This window comes from Melanotaenia boesemani, chromosome 7 (assembly GCF_017639745.1).
Source record: "Melanotaenia boesemani isolate fMelBoe1 chromosome 7, fMelBoe1.pri, whole genome shotgun sequence".
Classification (NCBI taxonomy): Eukaryota; Metazoa; Chordata; class Actinopteri; order Atheriniformes; family Melanotaeniidae; genus Melanotaenia; species Melanotaenia boesemani.
Window position 1 is genome coordinate 25,542,549 of NC_055688.1, and position 18,303 is coordinate 25,560,851.

Sequence of the window (18,303 nt, forward strand, 5' to 3'; positions counted from 1 at the left end):
GATGTTAGTGTAGTTTAAAAACTCACAACAGAACTTTTGCAATGTTCCTAAGCGCCTCCCCAACAGCATCCATCTTATAGCCTATCTGAACTGTGAACTTTCTTCAGCCAGCAAAAGCCTGTTGCATATGGTATTCTATATTTGTTATTACTGTGTTAAGACATGGAAACAGACAATACCCATATGTTGTGCCCGTTTTGTCCCTTTCTCTTTTTCGTTTCCTCTCTTCCTCCGATAATGTATTCTTGCGTTTCTTTGCTGATACAGCCACAGCGCCCGTTCAAAAACAGCCAGTGTGTTAGCAGGTAAAGCGAAACATACCGGATGAAAATGTGTAGGCTATATTGTGATTTCTCAGCCTCGGGACACTGCTGGGCAACAACGGCTCCGGAAATTGGTTGGGAATTTATGTAATGCGTCTTTCATTTCTATGCTGTGGGACCACAGCACGTTTGTTAAGAAGTCTGGGCCTCATTTCATAACGTTACATTTCATCCCAAGGTATGTTACTTGAACAACAAAAAAAGATACAAACAATTAGACATTAAAAATGTAAGGAAAATACACACCAGATATGTTACAACTGACCCCGACTATGGGGTCAGTTGTCAGATTTCAATCCTTGTGTTTCAGATCAAGTCATACATTTTCTGTTTGTGCTGCACTGGCAGTTTCAAAGCCATTTATTAGCAGACACTTGAGGCTAGTTCGCATAGCCGTTTAAACACCCATTTTATTTTATTATATTTTTTTTAATTAATTAATTAATTAATTAATTTATTTATATATTTGTTTGTTTGTTTGTTTAATGGCGTTATGATTTCAGATTGATGTTGTCCGATGTTTAATTCAGTGACTTAAAACAAATTGAAAGTGACTTACAAATGTAAAACCAACTGGATGGAGAAAAATAGAAGTTTCAGAACGTTTGCAATCATTATTTTAATTGTCTTTGTTTAGTTAAAAAAAATGCGTGAAACAAATTAAGACATGAATTTTGTCTCAAAAAGTTGATCTGTAAATGAAACATAATCAAAAATTGGGAATCGATCAACCCCCCCCCCCCCCCCCCCCCCCCCCATGCTATAGCTTAAGTAAATCAAAAGAAAGCTCAGTTGTAATTAAAACCTTACAAAAATTATTATTCGAATGAAATAAGTATTTATTTATTCATTTATTTATTCATTCTTTCTATTTTCTGGAAGTTGACAATCACTGTGGTCACCAGTTTATTTTTCTTAATCCGATTAATTTCATACTGACTTGGTATGAACGATTAACAGGATTATAAACTAATTAAAAATGCGATCAAGATTCACGAAAGTATGGCTTGATGAATGGTGTGCTGTTGTACTAAAGTGAGTATTAATTGATGTCCATTAGTGAGACTACAAGGGCTTCAATATTAGTTATATGGCATACATCCATGTACCAAATTGTAATCCTACCTGCAAAGTAGAAGCTGCTGAGTCACTGGTCTCAGTCAGTCCTGTCCCTCTTGGTAAACTGGACACGATGTATCTGGAGCCCTTTGGCACAGGCTGTCTAACCACCAACTTTCCTTTCCTGGTTTCTGCTAGGAACAGACTGTACCAGTAGGCATCGTTGGAGACCAGAGTGGAGTCTGCGATGGTGGAGTTCCTCTCGCTAATCACACTGTTCCTGCAGGGTGGAGCCGTTTTACTGGGCTTGGGATTTTGACACTTGATCACAATAGTGACCAATATGGTGATCAATAAGAGAAATGACACAGAGCCCAGACCGATGACCAAATACAGGTTGAGGTCTGAAAAGATGTCATATTCCAGAGGCACCTCAGTCATGTCAGAGTAGGCCTTCATGGCGGTCTCCACTGTGGACAGTTTGATGGTGACTGTAGCAGAGAGAGCAGGTTCCCCGTTGTCCTTGGCAACAACAACCAGTCTGTGATGGCGGGAATCTTTGTAACTGAACATCCTCATAGTCCGGATCTCTCCGTTATATTGGTCCAGACTGAACAAGGTAGCATCAGTCACCTGGAGAAACTGGTAGGTAATCCGAGAGTTGTGCACAGAGTCTGTGTCTAAGGCTATCACCTTGGAAACCAGGGAGCCTTTATCTGTGGATCTTGGGATCTTTTCCTCCACCACCGAGCCGTGTGCGCGCCATGGAGAGACAATAACTGGAGCATTGTCGTTCTGGTCCACAATAATGATGTGTACAGTCACGTTACTGCTGAGTGGAGGAGAACCAGAGTCTCTGGCCTCGATGTGGAAAAGAAACTCCTTTTCAATCTCATAGTCAAAGGTTTTCAGTCCATAAAGATTACCGTTCTCCGGATTGATGGAGAACAGCATGGACATGGAGGTGTTGGCAATGTCCTTCTCTATGATGAAGTAAACTAGGTACTGGTTTTCATGGAGGTCAGGGTCAAACGCAGTCAGTGAGCTGAGCAAGGCCCCAGGTACGTTGTTCTCCATCACACGTATTGTATAAAATGACTGAGGGAACTGTGGGACATTGTCATTAACATCCAGCAGCTCTAAAGTCATAGTTTCATTGTCAGATAAAGGAGGAGAACCTCTGTCTGTGACAGTGAAAGTGATGTCATATTCTGGGACCTTCTCACGGTCTAATGGCTCTGATACCACTAATTCATAATAGTTATCAGAGGACTCCCTCAGTTTGAAAGGCATGTTATCTGGAATATGAAGATCTACCACTCCATTATCACCTGAGTCTTTATCACTGACACTAACTACAGCTATCACTGTGTTTAATTCAATGTTTTCACTGACTGGACTCTGAAATGATTTAATAGATAATTCTGGATGGTTATCATTCATGTCCTCAACTTGAATCTTTATGGTACATTGTCCTGATAAACTGTTTGCTCCTTTGTCTGTTGCTATTACTTCCATATCATAAATTTTAAAATCTTCATAGTTTAACATTCCCTTAACAGTAATTTCTCCTGTTGTTGGATTCAAATGAAATGTTTCTTGTGTCTTTTCTGATGTATATAAACTGTATGAATATGTTATATCAGAATTTGACCCTTCATCTAAGTCTGTTGCATTCAGATCAATAACAAGGCTTCCAATGGGAGAATTTTCCAAAACGTTAATTCGCAAATGATCTTTTTCAAAAGTAGGAGCATTATCGTTTGTATCCAAAACATGAACTATAACACTGGCAGTACCAGAACGAGCAGGTGTTCCTCCATCTATAGCTGTGAGAATTAAATTATGAACGGCCTGCTGCTCTCGATCTAATGTCTTTTTCATGATCAAATCTGCAAACTTTGAGCCTTCTCGTCCCGTTTGAACCTCAATATTAAAATATTCACTTTCACTCAGGTGATAAGTCTTTACTGAATTCGTTCCGACATCAGGATCCACTGCGTTGCTGAGAGAAAATCTCTCACCTTTTGACGTCGATTCGGAAATATCCAAATGAATGGCGTCTCTTCGAAACTGTGGGGCGTTGTCGTTCATGTCCAAAATTTCCACCTCTATATTAAAAATTCGTAGAGGGTTTTCTAATATGACCTCCAGTCGGAGATAACAGGAAGCGGACGACTTCGTAGTGCAAATATATTCTCTGTCAATCTTCTCAACAACATAGAGCTCACCAGTCTCTTTGTTCACATCTAGATATTTTTTGTTAGCAACGATGTCAAGACGCATCTTCCTCTGATTCAGTGTTTTTACATCCAGGCTGAGATCGGTTGCAAGATTGGCGACAATCGATCCTTCTTTCATTTCCTCTGGTATAGAATAATGAGTCACTGAAGGTGATACGTCGCTTACGAAGGTAAAAATAATAAGTAAAACGAACGGGACGTACCTTTTCCATTTCTCCATTGTTGCAGCGAGATTCCGTTTCATGTCTGAGGGATGTAGCACATTAGTCGGCATAAATACCGTTTTATGTAATAAATAAATTTGTTTTTACCGTTCTGAACCCGAAAATAATCACAGAGACAAATGTTTTTTTACGCTTTCACCAATAAAAAGGGAAAGCGTGTGTTCGCAACAAATTTTCAGCACCGCGGAGCAGGCCTGTTGTTCCAAAATGTGCCACTATCTGCCGTCATACGTTCAAGGACTGGTTTTTTTGTTAAATCAGCGCCCCCTATACGCTACGCCAAACTTTGCCAAATTAAATGCAGGGCATACCTCTTAAGTCAATCTAATATTTTAGAGCTTAGTCAAAAGTACAACCATAAAAATATAAAATTAGTCAACACCTTAATGAAGGCATGTGAGTATAAATTTACCTTGAAAGCACCAACAATGTGACATTACATAGCACTGAATAGACTTCCGATAATGATGAAAAATAAATAAATAAAATAAAAGTAATTTTTTCTTCCCAACTCATACCTGCAGAGTAGAAGCTGCTGAGTCACTGGTTTCAGTCAGTCCTGTCCCTCTTGGTAAACTGGACACGATGTATCTGGAGCCCTTTGGCACAGGCTGTCTAACCACCAACTTTCCTTTCCTGGTCTCTGCTAGGAACAGACTGTACCAGTAGGCATCGTTGGAGACCAGAGTGGAGTCTGCGATGGTGGAGTTTCTCTCGCTAATCACACTGTTCCTGCAGGGTGGAGCCGTTTTACTGGGCTTGGGATTTTGACACTTGATCACAATGGTGACCAATATGGTGATCAATAAGAGAAATGACACAGAGCCCAAACCGATGACCAAATACAGGTTGAGGTCTGAAAAGATGTCATATTCCAGAGGCACCTCAGTCATGTCAGAGTAGGCCTTCATGGCGGTCTCCACTGTGGACAGTTTGATGGTGACTGTAGCAGAGAGAGCAGGTTCTCCGTTGTCCTTGGCAACAACAACCAGTCTGTGATGGCGGGAATCTTTGTAACTGAACATCCTCATAGTCCGGATCTCTCCGTTATATTGGTCCAGACTGAACAAGGTAGCATCAGTCACCTGGAGAAACTGGTAGGTGATCCGAGAGTTGTGCACAGAGTCTGTGTCTAAGGCTATCACCTTGGAAACCAGGGAGCCTTTATCTGTGGATCTTGGGATCTTTTCCTCCACCACCGAGCCGTGTGCGCGCCATGGAGAGACAATAACTGGAGCATTGTCGTTCTGGTCCACAATAATGATGTGTACAGTCACGTTACTGCTGAGTGGAGGAGATCCAGAGTCTCTGGCCTCGATGTGGAAAAGAAACTCCTTTTCGATCTCATAGTCAAACGTTTTCAGTCCATAAAGATTACCGTTCTCCGGATTGATGGAGAACAGCATGGACATGGAGGTGTTGGCGATCTCCTTCTCTATGATGAAGTAAACTAGGTACTGGTTTTCATGGAGGTCAGGGTCAAACGCAGTCAGTGAGCTGAGCAAGGCCCCAGGTACGTTGTTCTCCATCACACGTATTGTATAAAATGACTGAGGGAACTGTGGAACATTGTCATTAACATCCAGCAGCTCTAAAGTCATAGTTTCATTGTCAGATAAAGGAGGAGAACCTCTGTCTGTGACAGTGAAAGTGATGTCATATTCTGGGACCTTCTCACGGTCTAATGGCTCTGATACCACTAATTCATAATAGTTATCAGAGGACTCCCTCAGTTTGAAAGGCATGTTATCTGGAATATGAAGATCTACCACTCCATTATCACCTGAGTCTTTATCACTAACACTTACTACAGCTATCACTGTGTTTAATTCGATGTTTTCACTGACTGGGCTCTGAAATGATTTAATAGATAATTCTGGATGGTTGTCATTCATGTCCTCAACTTGAATCTTTATGGTACATTGTCCTGATAAACTGTTTGCTGCTTTGTCTGTTGCTATTACTTCCATATCATAAATTTTAAAATCTTCATAGTTTAACATTCCCTTAACAGTAATTTCTCCTGTTGTTGGATTCAAATTAAATGTTTCTTGTGTTTTTTCTGATGTATACAAACTATATGAATATGTTATATCAGAATTTGACCCTTCATCTAAGTCTGTTGCATTCAGATCAATTACAGTGCTACCAATGGGAGAATTTTCCATTACTTTAACGTTATAAACTACTTTGTCAAATGTAGGTGAATTATCATTTGTATCTGAAACATGAACAATAATGCTAACAGTACCAGAACGAGCAGGTGTTCCTCCATCTATAGCGGTGAGTATTAAATCATGCCCCGCCTGCTGCTCTCGATCTAATGTCTTTTTCAGGATTAAATCGGCAAACTTGGATCCATCTCTACCAGTCTGAACCTCAATGTTAAAATAATCACTTTCACTAAGACGATAGGTCTTTACTGAATTTGATCCCACATCCGGATCCACTGCATTGCTGAGGGAAAATCTCTCTCCTTTAGGCGTCGCTTCAGATATATCTAAATGAATGGCGTCTCTTCGAAATTGCGGGGCGTTGTCGTTCATATCTAATACTTCTAATTCTATGTTAAATATCCGCAGTGGATTTTCTAATGTTACTTCAAGTTTTAAATAGCACGATGATGACCATTTGGTGGTGCAAATCTGTTCCCTATCAATCCGCTCCACGATATACAGCTCACCAGTCTCTTTGTTCACATCTAGATATTTCTTGTTTGCGATGATATCAAGACGCATCTTTCTCTTTGTCAGTGTTGTGACGTCCAGACTCAGATCTGTTGCGAGGTTGGCGACAACCGATCCGTCTTTCATTTCTTCGGGTATAGAATAATGAGTCACTGAGGTCGATGTGTTGCGAACAAAAGTATAAAGAATAAGGAGCAGCACGTACCTTTTCCAAGACGCCTTTGTTACATTGGGGCCCATTATTGTTACAATACGGCAGAGCTTCAATCGATTAAATAAGGATTTTCGGTGGAATATTGTGGAATAAATTGGGATCCTGATTATGTTTCAGTGCAAAAAAAGCGCACTCTAATATTCAAATTGGCTTTTCAGCACCACGGAACGGTCCAGTCTTTGCAGGAAAAAGGCTATAATGACTAAAACTATCGTGGTGTTCGAGGGCTTGAATAAAACAGCGCCACCATGCAGATTCGCAGCACCACCACAAGACATATCAAATCCAGGAAAATGGTGCACTTATGAAGTGTCATGATGAAATATTATCAATGTTTTTTTTTGTTTTTAGTTGAGACATTTTTCTTCACTTAAAGATTTGTGAGAAGTGTATATATATATATATATATATATATATATATATATATATATCTTACAAGTTAAAGAAAAAATACATTTATTTTCTCCATTCTAGACTAATACATATCTTATGCTTTTAGTTAACTTGCTGGATGACATGTGAACAAATTCATCTGTACAAACCTTGAAAATGACAGTTAAAAATTTTAAGTTGTTTTCTTTTTTTTTTTCTTTCTTTCTTTTTTAAATATTATTATCAAGTAGCATTGAAGTTAAGATCGTTTTGTAAATGTATGGGGAGGAAAATGAGAGTCTGAAATGGTAACTGCTCTGATCATGTGAGATCATTTGATTACCAAGATATTTAGATGTGTTTTATCTTTCTTTGTTTTTTGTTTGTTTGTTTTTATTTGTTTGTTATCTGTTTGGTTTATTAACCCATTCATGAAAATAAGGTAATCTTTATTTGAATACTACCTTTCTGACATGGATAAATGTGCAGTAAAATGGTATTATTCAACAACACATCTAAATGTTGATTATATACTTTAAATTCTGGCTTCTCAAATTCATTTAATGAGATATATCATAACAGTGAATCTAAGATTCAGGAGTACCATAAAAATACAGTTTTGCATGCAATTTGATGGATACACTTTAAATTTAGAATGAGCCTGTGATGAAAAGGTGTGTAAAAATATTTACAAAAAGTTATACTTTAAAATATAGTCACGACAAAACTGTCTAAAATCAGTGGGACTGGATTTTATATAGCTGAATGACAGAAAAGAAAAATAGAAAAAAAATGTGTTCATTGATCAAATTCGTACCTGCAAAGTAGAAGCTGCTGAGTCACTGGTCTCAGTCAGTCCTGTCCCTCTTGGTAAACTGGACACGATGTATCTGGAGCCCTTTGGCACAGGCTGTCTAACCACCAACTTTCCTTTCCTGGTTTCTGCTAGGAACAGACTGTACCAGTAGGCATCGTTGGAGACCAGAGTGGAGTCTGCGATGGTGGAGTTCCTCTCGCTAATTACACTGTTCCTGCAGGGTGGAGCCGTTTTACTGGGCTTGGGATTTTGGCACTTGATCACAATGGTGACCAGTATGGTGATCAATAAGAGAAATGACACAGAGCCCAAACCGATGACCAAATACAGGTTGAGGTCTGAAAAGATGTCATATTCCAGAGGCACCTCAGTCATGTCAGAGTAGGCCTTCATGGCGGTCTCCACTGTGGACAGTTTGATAGTGACTGTAGCAGAGAGAGCAGGTTCCCCGTTGTCCTTGGCAACAACAACCAGTCTGTGATGGCGGGAATCTTTGTAACTGAACATCCTCATAGTCCGGATCTCTCCGTTATATTGGTCCAGACTGAACAAGGTAGCATCAGTCACCTGGAGAAACTGGTAGGTAATCCGAGAGTTGTGCACAGAGTCTGTGTCTAAGGCTATCACCTTGGAAACCAGGGAGCCTTTATCTGTGGATCTTGGGATCTTTTCCTCCACCACCGAGCCGTGTGCGCGCCATGGAGAGACAATAACTGGAGCATTGTCGTTCTGGTCCACAATAATGATGTGTACAGTCACGTTACTGCTGAGTGGAGGAGATCCAGAGTCTCTGGCCTCGATGTGGAAAAGAAACTCCTTCTCGATCTCATAGTCAAAAGTTTTCAGTCCATAAAGATTACCGTTCTCCGGATTGATGGAGAACAGCATGGACATGGAGGTGTTGGCGATCTCCTTCTCTATGATGAAGTAAACTAGGTACTGGTTTTCATGGAGGTCAGGGTCAAACGCGGTCAGTGAGCTGAGCAAGGCCCCAGGTACGTTGTTCTCCATCACACGTATTGTAAAAAATGACTGAGGGAACTGTGGAACATTGTCATTAACATCCAGCAGCTCTAAAGTCATAGTTTCATTGTCAGATAAAGGAGGAGAACCTCTGTCTGTGACAGTGAAAGTGATGTCATATTCTGGGACCTTCTCACGGTCTAATGGCTCTGATACCACTAATTCATAATAGTTATCAGATGACTCCCTCAATTTGAAAGGCATGTTATCTGGAATATGAAGATCTACCACTCCATTATCACCTGAGTCTTTATCACTGACACTAACTACAGCTATCACTGTGTTTAATTCAATGTTTTCACTGACTGGACTCTGAAATGATTTAATAGATAATTCTGGATGGTTGTCATTCATGTCCTCAACTTGAATCTTTATGGTACATTGTCCTGATAAACTGTTTGCTCCTTTGTCTGTTGCTATTACTTCCATATCATAAATCCTAAAATCTTCATAGTTTAACATTCCCTTAACAGTAATTTCTCCTGTTGTTGGATTCAAATTAAATGTTTCTTGTGTCTTTTCTGATGTATATAAACTGTATGAATATGTTATATCAGAATTTGACCCTTCATCTAAGTCTGTTGCATTGAGATCAATAACAAGGCTTCCAATGGGAGAATTTTCAGTCATTTTTACACTTACATTGTTCTTTTCAAAAGTCGGGGCATTATCATTTGTATCCAACACATGAACAATAACACTGGCAGTACCAGAACGAGCAGGTGTTCCTCCATCTATAGCTGTGAGAATTAAATTATGAACAGCCTGCTGCTCTCGATCTAATGTCTTTTTTAGGATCAAATCTGCAAACTTTGAGCCTTCTCGTCCCGTTTGAACCTCAATATTAAAATATTCACTTTCACTCAGGTGATAAGTTTTTACTGAATTCGTTCCGACATCAGGATCCACTGCGTTGCTGAGAGAAAATCTCTCACCTTTTGACGTCGATTCGGAAATATCCAAATGAATGGCGTCTCTTCGAAACTGTGGGGCGTTGTCGTTCATGTCCAAAATTTCCACCTCTATATTAAAAATTCGTAGAGGGTTTTCTAATATGACCTCCAGTCGGAGATAACAGGAAGATGTCAGCTTTGAAGGGCAAATATGTTCTCTGTCAATCTTTTCCACAACAAACAGCTCACCAGTGTCTTTGTTCACATCTAGATATTTCTTGTTCGCGATTATATCGAGGCGCATCTTCCTCTGATTCAGTGTTTTAACATCCAGACTAAGATCATTTGCAAGGTTAGCGACAACTGATCTTTCTTTCATTTCCTCAGGTATGGAATAATGAGTCACTGAAGTCGATATATCGCTAATAATGGAAAAAAGAATGAGCGCAACGAAAGGGACATACCTTTTCGAAATATCCATTGTTACACCGGAGTCCGTTGTTATGTGCGAGAGTTGTTGCACATTAGAGGGCATTAAAAACCTTTTAGTATTTTTTTTTTAACTATCTTGGTATCAAACATCTTTGGGCAGAAAATTATTTCGTAGACATTTGCCATTAGAAGCGGCGAAGGTCTGCGCAGTAGATAATCAGCACCACGGAGCTGTCCGGCATCTCATCAACGTTCCCCGATTTACTGTGATGGCGTTCATTGGCTGGTATTTTACTGATATACCAGCGCCACCACGCTGTTGTCTATATTTTACCTGATTAATGAAGTATGTGTTATTTTCTAAGTTATTCAAAGTAATAATAATAATAATAATAATAATAATAATAATAAAAACATTTGGACCTTTTTTTTATTAACGTTTGCATAACCCGAGTGATAAAGGTAAACTCGTTAAAACTTTATTCATATGACATTAGATATCAACAAATTCCTTTTGAACTCGTGAAAAATGAGAAAGCAAATTTATACTTTGATATCGTACCTGCAAAGTAGAAGCTGCTGAGTCACTGGTTTCAGTCAGTCCTGTCCCTCTTGGTAAACTGGACACGATGTATCTGGAGCCCTTTGGCACAGGCTGTCTAACCACCAACTTTCCTTTCCTGGTCTCTGCTAGGAACAGACTGTACCAGTAGGCATCGTTGGAGACCAGAGTGGAGTCTGCGATGGTGGAGTTTCTCTCGCTAATCACACTGTTCCTGCAGGGTGGAGCCGTTTTACTGGGCTTGGGATTTTGACACTTGATCACAATGGTGACCAATATGGTGATCAATAAGAGAAATGACACAGAGCCCAGACCGATGACCAAATACAGGTTGAGGTCTGAAAAGATGTCATATTCCAGAGGCACCTCAGTCATGTCAGAGTAGGCCTTCATGGCGGTCTCCACTGTGGACAGTTTGATGGTGACTGTAGCAGAGAGAGCAGGTTCACCGTTGTCCTTGGCAACAACAACCAGTCTGTGATGGCGGGAATCTTTGTAACTGAACATCCTCATAGTCCGGATCTCTCCGTTATATTGGTCCAGACTGAACAAGGTAGCATCAGTCACCTGGAGAAACTGGTAGGTAATCCGAGAGTTGTGCACAGAGTCTGTGTCTAAGGCTATCACCTTGGAAACCAGGGAGCCTTTATCTGTGGATCTTGGGATCTTTTCCTCCACCACCGAGCCGTGTGCGCGCCATGGAGAGACAATAAGTGGAGCATTGTCGTTCTGGTCCACAATAATGATGTGTACAGTCACGTTACTGCTGAGTGGAGGAGATCCAGAGTCTCTGGCCTCGATGTGGAAAAGAAACTCTTTCTCAATTTCATAATCAAAGGTTTTCAGTGCGTAAAGATTACCGTTCTCCGGATTAATGGAGAACAGCATGGACATGGAGGTGTTGGCGATCTCCTTCTCTATGATGAAGTAAACTAGGTACTGGTTTTCATGGAGGTCAGGGTCAAACGCAGTCAGTGAGCTGAGCAAGGCCCCAGGTACGTTGTTCTCCATCACACGTATTGTATAAAATGACTGAGGGAACTGTGGTGCGTTGTCATTAACATCCAGCAGATGCACAGTTATTGTTTCATTGTCAGATAAAGGAGGCGTTCCCTCGTCAGTCACAACCAGCGTGATTTCGTAATCAGGTACGATTTCGCGATCCAAAGGCTCCGACACTATGAGCTTGTAATGTGTGGGTTTATCTGATGATTTGTTGAGACTAAAAGGAAGGGGATGATGCACAGACAGGCTCACTTTTCCATTATCTCCAGTATCTCTGTCACTTATTCCAACCAGTGCAATGACACTTCCTACTGATATATTTTCAGCAAATGTGTTTTTAACAGACTGTATAGTGATTTCTGGATAATTATCATTCATATCTGTTACGTGGACGACTAATCTACACTGCCCAAGCAGGGGGTGCTTCCCTTTATCTTTTGCCTCAACGTGCATCTCATAAAATTTCATATCTTCATAATCTATAGTGCCCTTCACAGTTATCTCTCCAGTGTTAGGATTAAGAGCGAAGACATCTTGTGTTTTTTCTGACGTGTAAAGGGTGAACGAGTACACTATCTCTGAATTCAAACCCTCGTCAAGATCCGTAGCATTAAGCTTCGTCACCAATGACCCTATCGGTGTGTTTTCTGTCATGTTAACTGTGTAGGTCTGCTTGTCAAACCGAGGAGGATTATCATTTGTATCTTGTACTCTAACTATAATATTGGCAGTGCCGGATCGCACGGGGACACCTCCATCCACAGCAGTTAGTATTAAATTATGAACAGCGTTCTCTTCTCTGTCTAAAGATTTAGTCAAAACCAAATCCACATATTGAGTGCCATCACTGCCTGTCTGGATTTCAATGGTGAAATGTTCGCTGGGACTGAGTTTATATGTTTTGATTGTATTTATGCCAACATCTGGATCCACCGCATTGGGCAGAGAGAACCTTTCTCCCGGTGTTGCGGACTCGGAAACGTCGAGTTCTACTCTGTCTCTTCGAAAATGTGGAGCGTTATCGTTTATATCTGTTATTCCAAGCTCAATGTTGAAGATGCGTAAAGGGCTTTCTATGATAAAATCGAGCTTTAAAAAACAGGATGAGGGCTTCGCTGGACAAAGATATTCTCTGTCCATCTTTTCCACAATGTAAAGTTCCCCTGTCTTTTTGTTAAAGTCTAGATATTTTTTGTTGGTGAAAATATCAAGCTTTACCTCTCGCTGTGCCAAACCTCCAAGGTCGAGTCCCAAATCCGCGGCTAGATTAGCCACAATAGAGCCCCTCTCCATCTCTTCAGCTATGGAGTACCGTGTCACAGACAAAGCACTGGGCCACACTGCAGCCAAGACAAAGACAGCGGTCCAAAATGTCATTCTCTCCTCCACATAAAAAATATGTCAAAGACTGATGGCGTTTGATGTTTTGTTGATTTAAAATTTCTGGGAAAAAAGAGAAAATCTTACATGGAAAACAAAATAGGACTCTTTAAAAATAATTAAGCACGCTATCCAGAAAACTGTGTCCTACACACCCTTTGTAAAGAGGTGTGTCATGTACTGAAGAAAACAGAGGAATTATGCTTTAGTGGTTAACAGTGACACCCTGTGACAGGCGCTCACATACACAATATTTTTCAATCGTCTTTGTGTTTTAGCTTTATCAGAAAGTTACAGTGGGATCTATTTATGCCATTTCTTAGTTTATTTAGTCGTTTTCCCTGTAGGCCTCTGTATGTTAAAAACGGTCCCTGTCACAAAATACAAAGTGCTTCCTATTCACAATATGTGGAATTTAAATGAACAATATCTACTTTTGACTATATGAATGGTGATTTTATTTGACAAAACTTACACAGTACTCCAAAGTCTACAAGAAACTACAACAAATACAGTCAATTTTTAAATAAAACACTCACGTGCTATCATTGAAATATGCTTCATTTTTGACACACATCTTAATGATGAACGAAAATCCCTAAAACTGGCCTGAGCTCCTCTCCCCCTTTGCAATATGCCAAATTTTTTGTAATCTCTTGAGCTTCAGTTTCCCTCCCTACTATTTTTGTCATTTTTAGTGCTGATCACTAATTTTATTTTATTTTATTTTATTTATTTTTTTTTATTTTATTTTGATTTTCTTTTGTGCTCCCAAATTCATTCGGTGGCATGGCACCCAGCCCAAAAGCTAAGGTAGATTTTGGACACAAAAGTTTCATGACTCTATAAAAACACACACAGCAGTGTCATATACCAAGAAAAAGACACAGAGACAGAGAATAAGACTACCGAAGACTATTTATGTACCCTATATGTGGGTTTACCTGAACAGTTATGCATTTGGAGATAATTTATAATTTATAAAATAAAACAAAATAAAATAAAATAAAATGGACTGGTGACCTGTCCAGTGTGTGCCCTACCATTCGCCTGTTGATTCCTGAGATAGACTACAGCGTCTCCGCGACCCTTAATTGCATGAAGTGGTACGGAAAATGAAAGAATGAAATAAAATAAACCTTTATTTGACGACTGAACAACCAGAAGAACTGTTTGTATTTATCTCGTTTGTATGTTTCAAGCAACATTGTCTGGAAAAGAGAGAGAGAGAGAGAGAGAGAGAGAGAGAGAGGTTAACTATTTTCTTCCTGTCATATGAATTCAGCCAAGCCCTCCTTTATGTCATTGTAACCTCCGAACTCCAGTTTTATGCATGAATCCTAAATACTCTGTATTTGGGATAAAATCATTCTTACTCAATGATGCCATCTTCTGGAGAAATGTGTAGTCATGCCCATGTTACAAGACACTGGCTTCTTTTAAAAAGGTGTGAAAAGGAGCGATAACATTTCCTAATTTCCATAATGTGGCTTTCATAGATAAACAAGCTCTCAATCTGTGGTCTCAAAATAAAAAAAAGGAAATTAATTGTTTTACTTATAACAACCGTTAGAGTAATTTAGTTAATGTTGGTAAAATATTAATTTAGTTAACTATGAGACAGTGGACTTTAACAAGCTTAATTAACGACAATTAAGGCTGCTCTGAGCTCCAGCCTCTCATTGGTTCTGGCTTAACAAGCCATCTATGAAGCTTAAGTTTTTTTTTACTGTTAGTCATTGCTGTGGAGCCCAGAGAGCATGCTAGTCTTTGACTGTGCTAGATTTATTTACTCATGAAGAAAACTTTTAGTTTACTTTGTTTATTTTTTTTTTTCCACTCTTTTTTGTAATGTTTACAAGACTTTTTGAGTAAAGAACATAGAAACAAGCCACAGACCTGCAGTATTTTTTGGAAGCATCAGTCAGCTACATGCTTGGTCTCTGCTGCCTGAAGAGGGCCTTCATAGTCAGTGCCACTCTTACAGCCACTAGCTGTGTCCCAATACAGGGTCTGCACAATATATACTTTTGTGAAATAGTAATTAGTCAGTTTTCCCTGTTAAAAGACAAAAACTGTGACTGCTTTTTTCTGGTTTAAAAGGATGCCCTATGCAAAGCAGTAAAGCCTAATTTATTGTACAGTACATACCCATAAGTGGATCCATTTCAACATTTGTAAGAAAAATCAAATTATATTTGTATTATTAGAACGTATGAATCAAAGAGTACTCTTATGTTAGAGAGATAGCTTAAAACACATTTATAAGCATTAAAAATGTAGAGTACAGAATGGAGGTTTTATACAGTGCAAAGAGAGATGTAGTACTAAATGAATGTACAATATGATAGAGCAGTATCTGTATGTGAAATAACACCAGGATATATTGTATTGCCCAGGTGTAATTTAGGATCTTAATTTAAATTCTTGGTGTATTAATCTTCACTTGATGCAAAGTTTTTTCTTAGGTTTTTGCATTCACACTACTGCAACCACACAGGCAGGTCCTGGTGGGCAGAAGTGTTCATTTTCAGGATTAACTATCAAATTAAAAATTGATCTAATGATTAAATGTTCATATCGTCAGTATAGTCTTAATTCTGGAATCAAGGTAAACAGATTACATTACATGATCATACTAGCAACATAAAGAACTTGACTTAGTGCTTTTTTATGATAAACTTTTTTATTATGTTCCATCTCCAACTCTTCCAAAATAGAACAAGGAAAAGAAAAAAAGGGGGAAAGCAAATACAAGAAGGAGGATCAACTGAAACTCAATATAAAACAATGGGGAAAAACAGAGACAATGAAACAACAACATGTGGCGTTGGACTTGAAACAGGCTGCCACTGGCCGGGTCATTTCTCCATCCTCCAGGCTGGACTAAAATCCGGCTTCTTCTGGCCTTTGTGGCCTCAGCCTGAAACTGGGTAACTCCTTCATCTTTCAGGACTTTCATCAAGATCTGAAAAACAGTGAAATGATCTAATCATACCTTGTGGTGCTCTGAAGAATGTACTGGTTTGTTTTTATTGGATATATTTCAAAGGAATAATATATTGAACACAATAAACCAAAAAATTTCCTTCCATTTCCAAAGCAAGCTAGATCGGCCATCTTACCTATAGGAATATCACTTTAAAGACTCAATCAAGTGGTCTCCTCTCCTCTCTTATCATTCTTGATCCTATACTGTGACCTCTTCCATCACCCTCACTAGGTGAAATATGTTGAAAAATAATAATATATCATATCATATAAATCATTACATTAATATAGACTATATCCATGTGAACACACATGCATATCACAGATGACATTTTCATTTACCTGCTGGTTACTAAAATTCTGCATCTTCAGCTTTAATCTGCCTCAGGAACATTCGGTCGCAGATCCTTATGTTGATCAAATCATGGTGGAAGATCTGGAAGAAAAGAGTAAAGGAGTAAAAGGTCAACATGTAATGATAAAGAATGCAATTACTAGCGGCGCCTGTTTAAAAGTTACCTTGATCTGATCTCTGGAAAACACAGCCAGAAACTCTCCTTTCTCAACAGCCTCCATGATTCTGCAGATGAAGATGATTGAAAAATGAGGAAACCAAAAACCAGACGTTAGTCAGCTAGAGAAACTATTTGTCCCGTCATTTACCAGGACATATTTTCAGAGTATTAACAGGAATTTAATTTAGCTGATTGTTTGTGATGAAAATATGACTTGTGTAATGCTTGTGGGTAAAATCTATTATAATCTTTACAATAGCTTCAAATTCTGTTAGGGTTAATGTCTTTACAGGACATGGTTTTAGATAACAGAAGGGTATGTTTTCACATAGTTTAAATTTAGGATTAGTTTTCTCCAAAGCTGGTATTTTCTCATTACATTAAAAAGAAAAATATTTATTAACCCAAAAGAGCCCGACGTGACATATTTGTCCCATACAGTTTTTGAGACATTTTGCTCCAATTTATGGTATAAACTTTGCTCAAAATCCTGTTGAACACAATCTGATACTTGTCTTCTGTCCCCTAATAGATACCCAGAAGCAGAAAACCATATTATAATATTTTTAAACGATCACATGGTAATAAATGGTAGATACCCCCCCCCCCCCCCCCCCCCCAAAAAAAAATGATAATTTTTTTGTTACATTTTGTTAAAGGGCCACGTAAAGACCTCATATTTTAAAAATTGTACTTTTCTTAGTTAGTTGAGATATTTGTGGCATTTTCAAGCACAATCTTTGTATAGCCAGCCCTTGAACATCTGTTAGTGGTACTGGTCTGGCACTGGTTAGTCTGCAGGTGGTCATAAAGATACAGAATGAAATAATATACCAAGCTTACCAACAGACCTCAAAACAACACCTCACACATGAAAAACAATGGCCCACATTACTTTTACATGTGATAAATATGATCTCATACATGTACTTTTCATCAACTTACCCTGGAAATGCATTGCATTGGCTGTGTGGTTTCTAAGTTGTCTCTGGATTCCTAACCTGCAGAGAGGAATTTGGAGCAGAGAGGACACCCAAACACAAAGGACGACAGGCTTGTTCATTCCACATATACATTTTACTTTATGGTAAAACGATGCAAAGAATGGAGTCAACAGATCACTTACTAGCGAACATGAATTTATGATACTGACAGTCTGAACACTGATAATCTAAAGGGCAAATGTAAAAGGAGGAACTACAACTCTTCTATGTCATTACTACATACAGTATTATTTATCTGAACCGATTAATATCAGATAATAGAAGTGACTGTCTTCAAAAATGTTTTACACAACCCGTCAAAAAGGCTGCGTAAACCTGTCTTAGCTTCTAATGCTAAGCTAACGTTAGCCCGGACCATGGAGCAGAGAGACGAGGCGAGCGGAGAAAAAACAACTTCTGCCATTTCTAGTGCAGAACCACATATTAGAGAACTAACTCCTTGTTTAAAAAAAGGAAATTTTAAATGCTCTCGTTTACCAGTATTTCTGTTTATCATTAGCCCAAGTTAGTCTTTTATCTGTAATTGTTTACAATGTTCACGATCAATAAAGTTAGAAAA

The 18,303-nt window shown here is 39.0% G+C and overlaps 4 protein-coding genes and 1 long non-coding RNA gene across 8 annotated transcripts in view; all 5 read right to left on the reverse strand.

Annotated features, from left to right (window-relative positions):
* LOC121642764 (protocadherin alpha-C2-like) overlaps positions 1 to 11,555 on the reverse strand; it is a 38,516-nt gene extending 26,961 nt beyond the window's left edge. The window contains exon 1 of the mRNA XM_041989710.1: positions 10,850 to 11,555. The gene's annotated coding sequence lies outside the window, so the exon portion shown is untranslated. The remainder of the gene's footprint in view (positions 1 to 10,849) is intronic.
* Positions 1,096 to 7,090, reverse strand: LOC121642763 (protocadherin alpha-C2-like). The gene is made up of 2 exons (XM_041989708.1): positions 4,368 to 7,090; positions 1,096 to 1,448 (listed from the first exon to the last, which is right to left on the reverse strand). Exons 1-2 carry the CDS (start codon positions 6,774 to 6,776, stop codon positions 1,410 to 1,412), a joined length of 2,448 nt encoding a protein of 815 aa, XP_041845642.1. The 5' UTR covers positions 6,777 to 7,090; the 3' UTR covers positions 1,096 to 1,409.
* Positions 7,928 to 10,536, reverse strand: LOC121642762 (protocadherin alpha-C2-like). Its single transcript, XM_041989707.1, has one exon. It carries the CDS (start codon positions 10,388 to 10,390, stop codon positions 7,928 to 7,930), a length of 2,463 nt encoding a protein of 820 aa, XP_041845641.1. The 5' UTR covers positions 10,391 to 10,536.
* Positions 10,430 to 13,389, reverse strand: LOC121642788 (protocadherin alpha-C2-like). Its single transcript, XM_041989737.1, has 2 exons — positions 10,850 to 13,389; positions 10,430 to 10,489 (listed from the first exon to the last, which is right to left on the reverse strand). Exons 1-2 carry the CDS (start codon positions 13,229 to 13,231, stop codon positions 10,430 to 10,432), a joined length of 2,442 nt encoding a protein of 813 aa, XP_041845671.1. The 5' UTR covers positions 13,232 to 13,389.
* Positions 13,390 to 15,898: 2,509 nt separating this feature from the next.
* Positions 15,899 to 18,286, reverse strand: LOC121642765. Of its 4 annotated transcripts, none has more exons than XR_006010970.1 (6): positions 17,875 to 18,286; positions 17,686 to 17,741; positions 16,745 to 16,805; positions 16,568 to 16,661; positions 16,360 to 16,453; positions 15,899 to 16,202 (listed from the first exon to the last, which is right to left on the reverse strand). It is a non-coding gene; the product is annotated as an uncharacterized LOC121642765 (long non-coding RNA). The 4 variants fall into 4 exon arrangements; XR_006010969.1 differs by having other exon boundaries at positions 17,867 to 18,286; XR_006010971.1 differs by having other exon boundaries at positions 18,222 to 18,282.
* Between the last annotated feature and the right edge of the window lie 17 nt (positions 18,287 to 18,303).

What these genes read in the sequence shown, in the direction of transcription:
- LOC121642763 (XM_041989708.1), bottom strand. Translation starts at nt 6,776, where the DNA reads ATGGGCCCCAATGTAACAAAGGCGTCTTGGAAAAGGTACGTGCTGCTC. An exon ending in CAGCAGCTTCTACTCTGCAG is followed by an intron (nt 1,449 to 4,367) that starts GTATGAGTTGGG and finishes TCTACTTTGCAG; the next exon opens with GTAGGATTACAATTTGGTAC.
- LOC121642762 (XM_041989707.1), bottom strand. Translation starts at nt 10,390, where the DNA reads ATGCCCTCTAATGTGCAACAACTCTCGCACATAACAACGGACTCCGGT.
- LOC121642788 (XM_041989737.1), bottom strand. Translation starts at nt 13,231, where the DNA reads ATGACATTTTGGACCGCTGTCTTTGTCTTGGCTGCAGTGTGGCCCAGT. An exon ending in CAGCAGCTTCTACTTTGCAG is followed by an intron (nt 10,490 to 10,849) that starts GTACGATATCAA and finishes TCTACTGCGCAG; the next exon opens with ACCTTCGCCGCTTCTAATGG.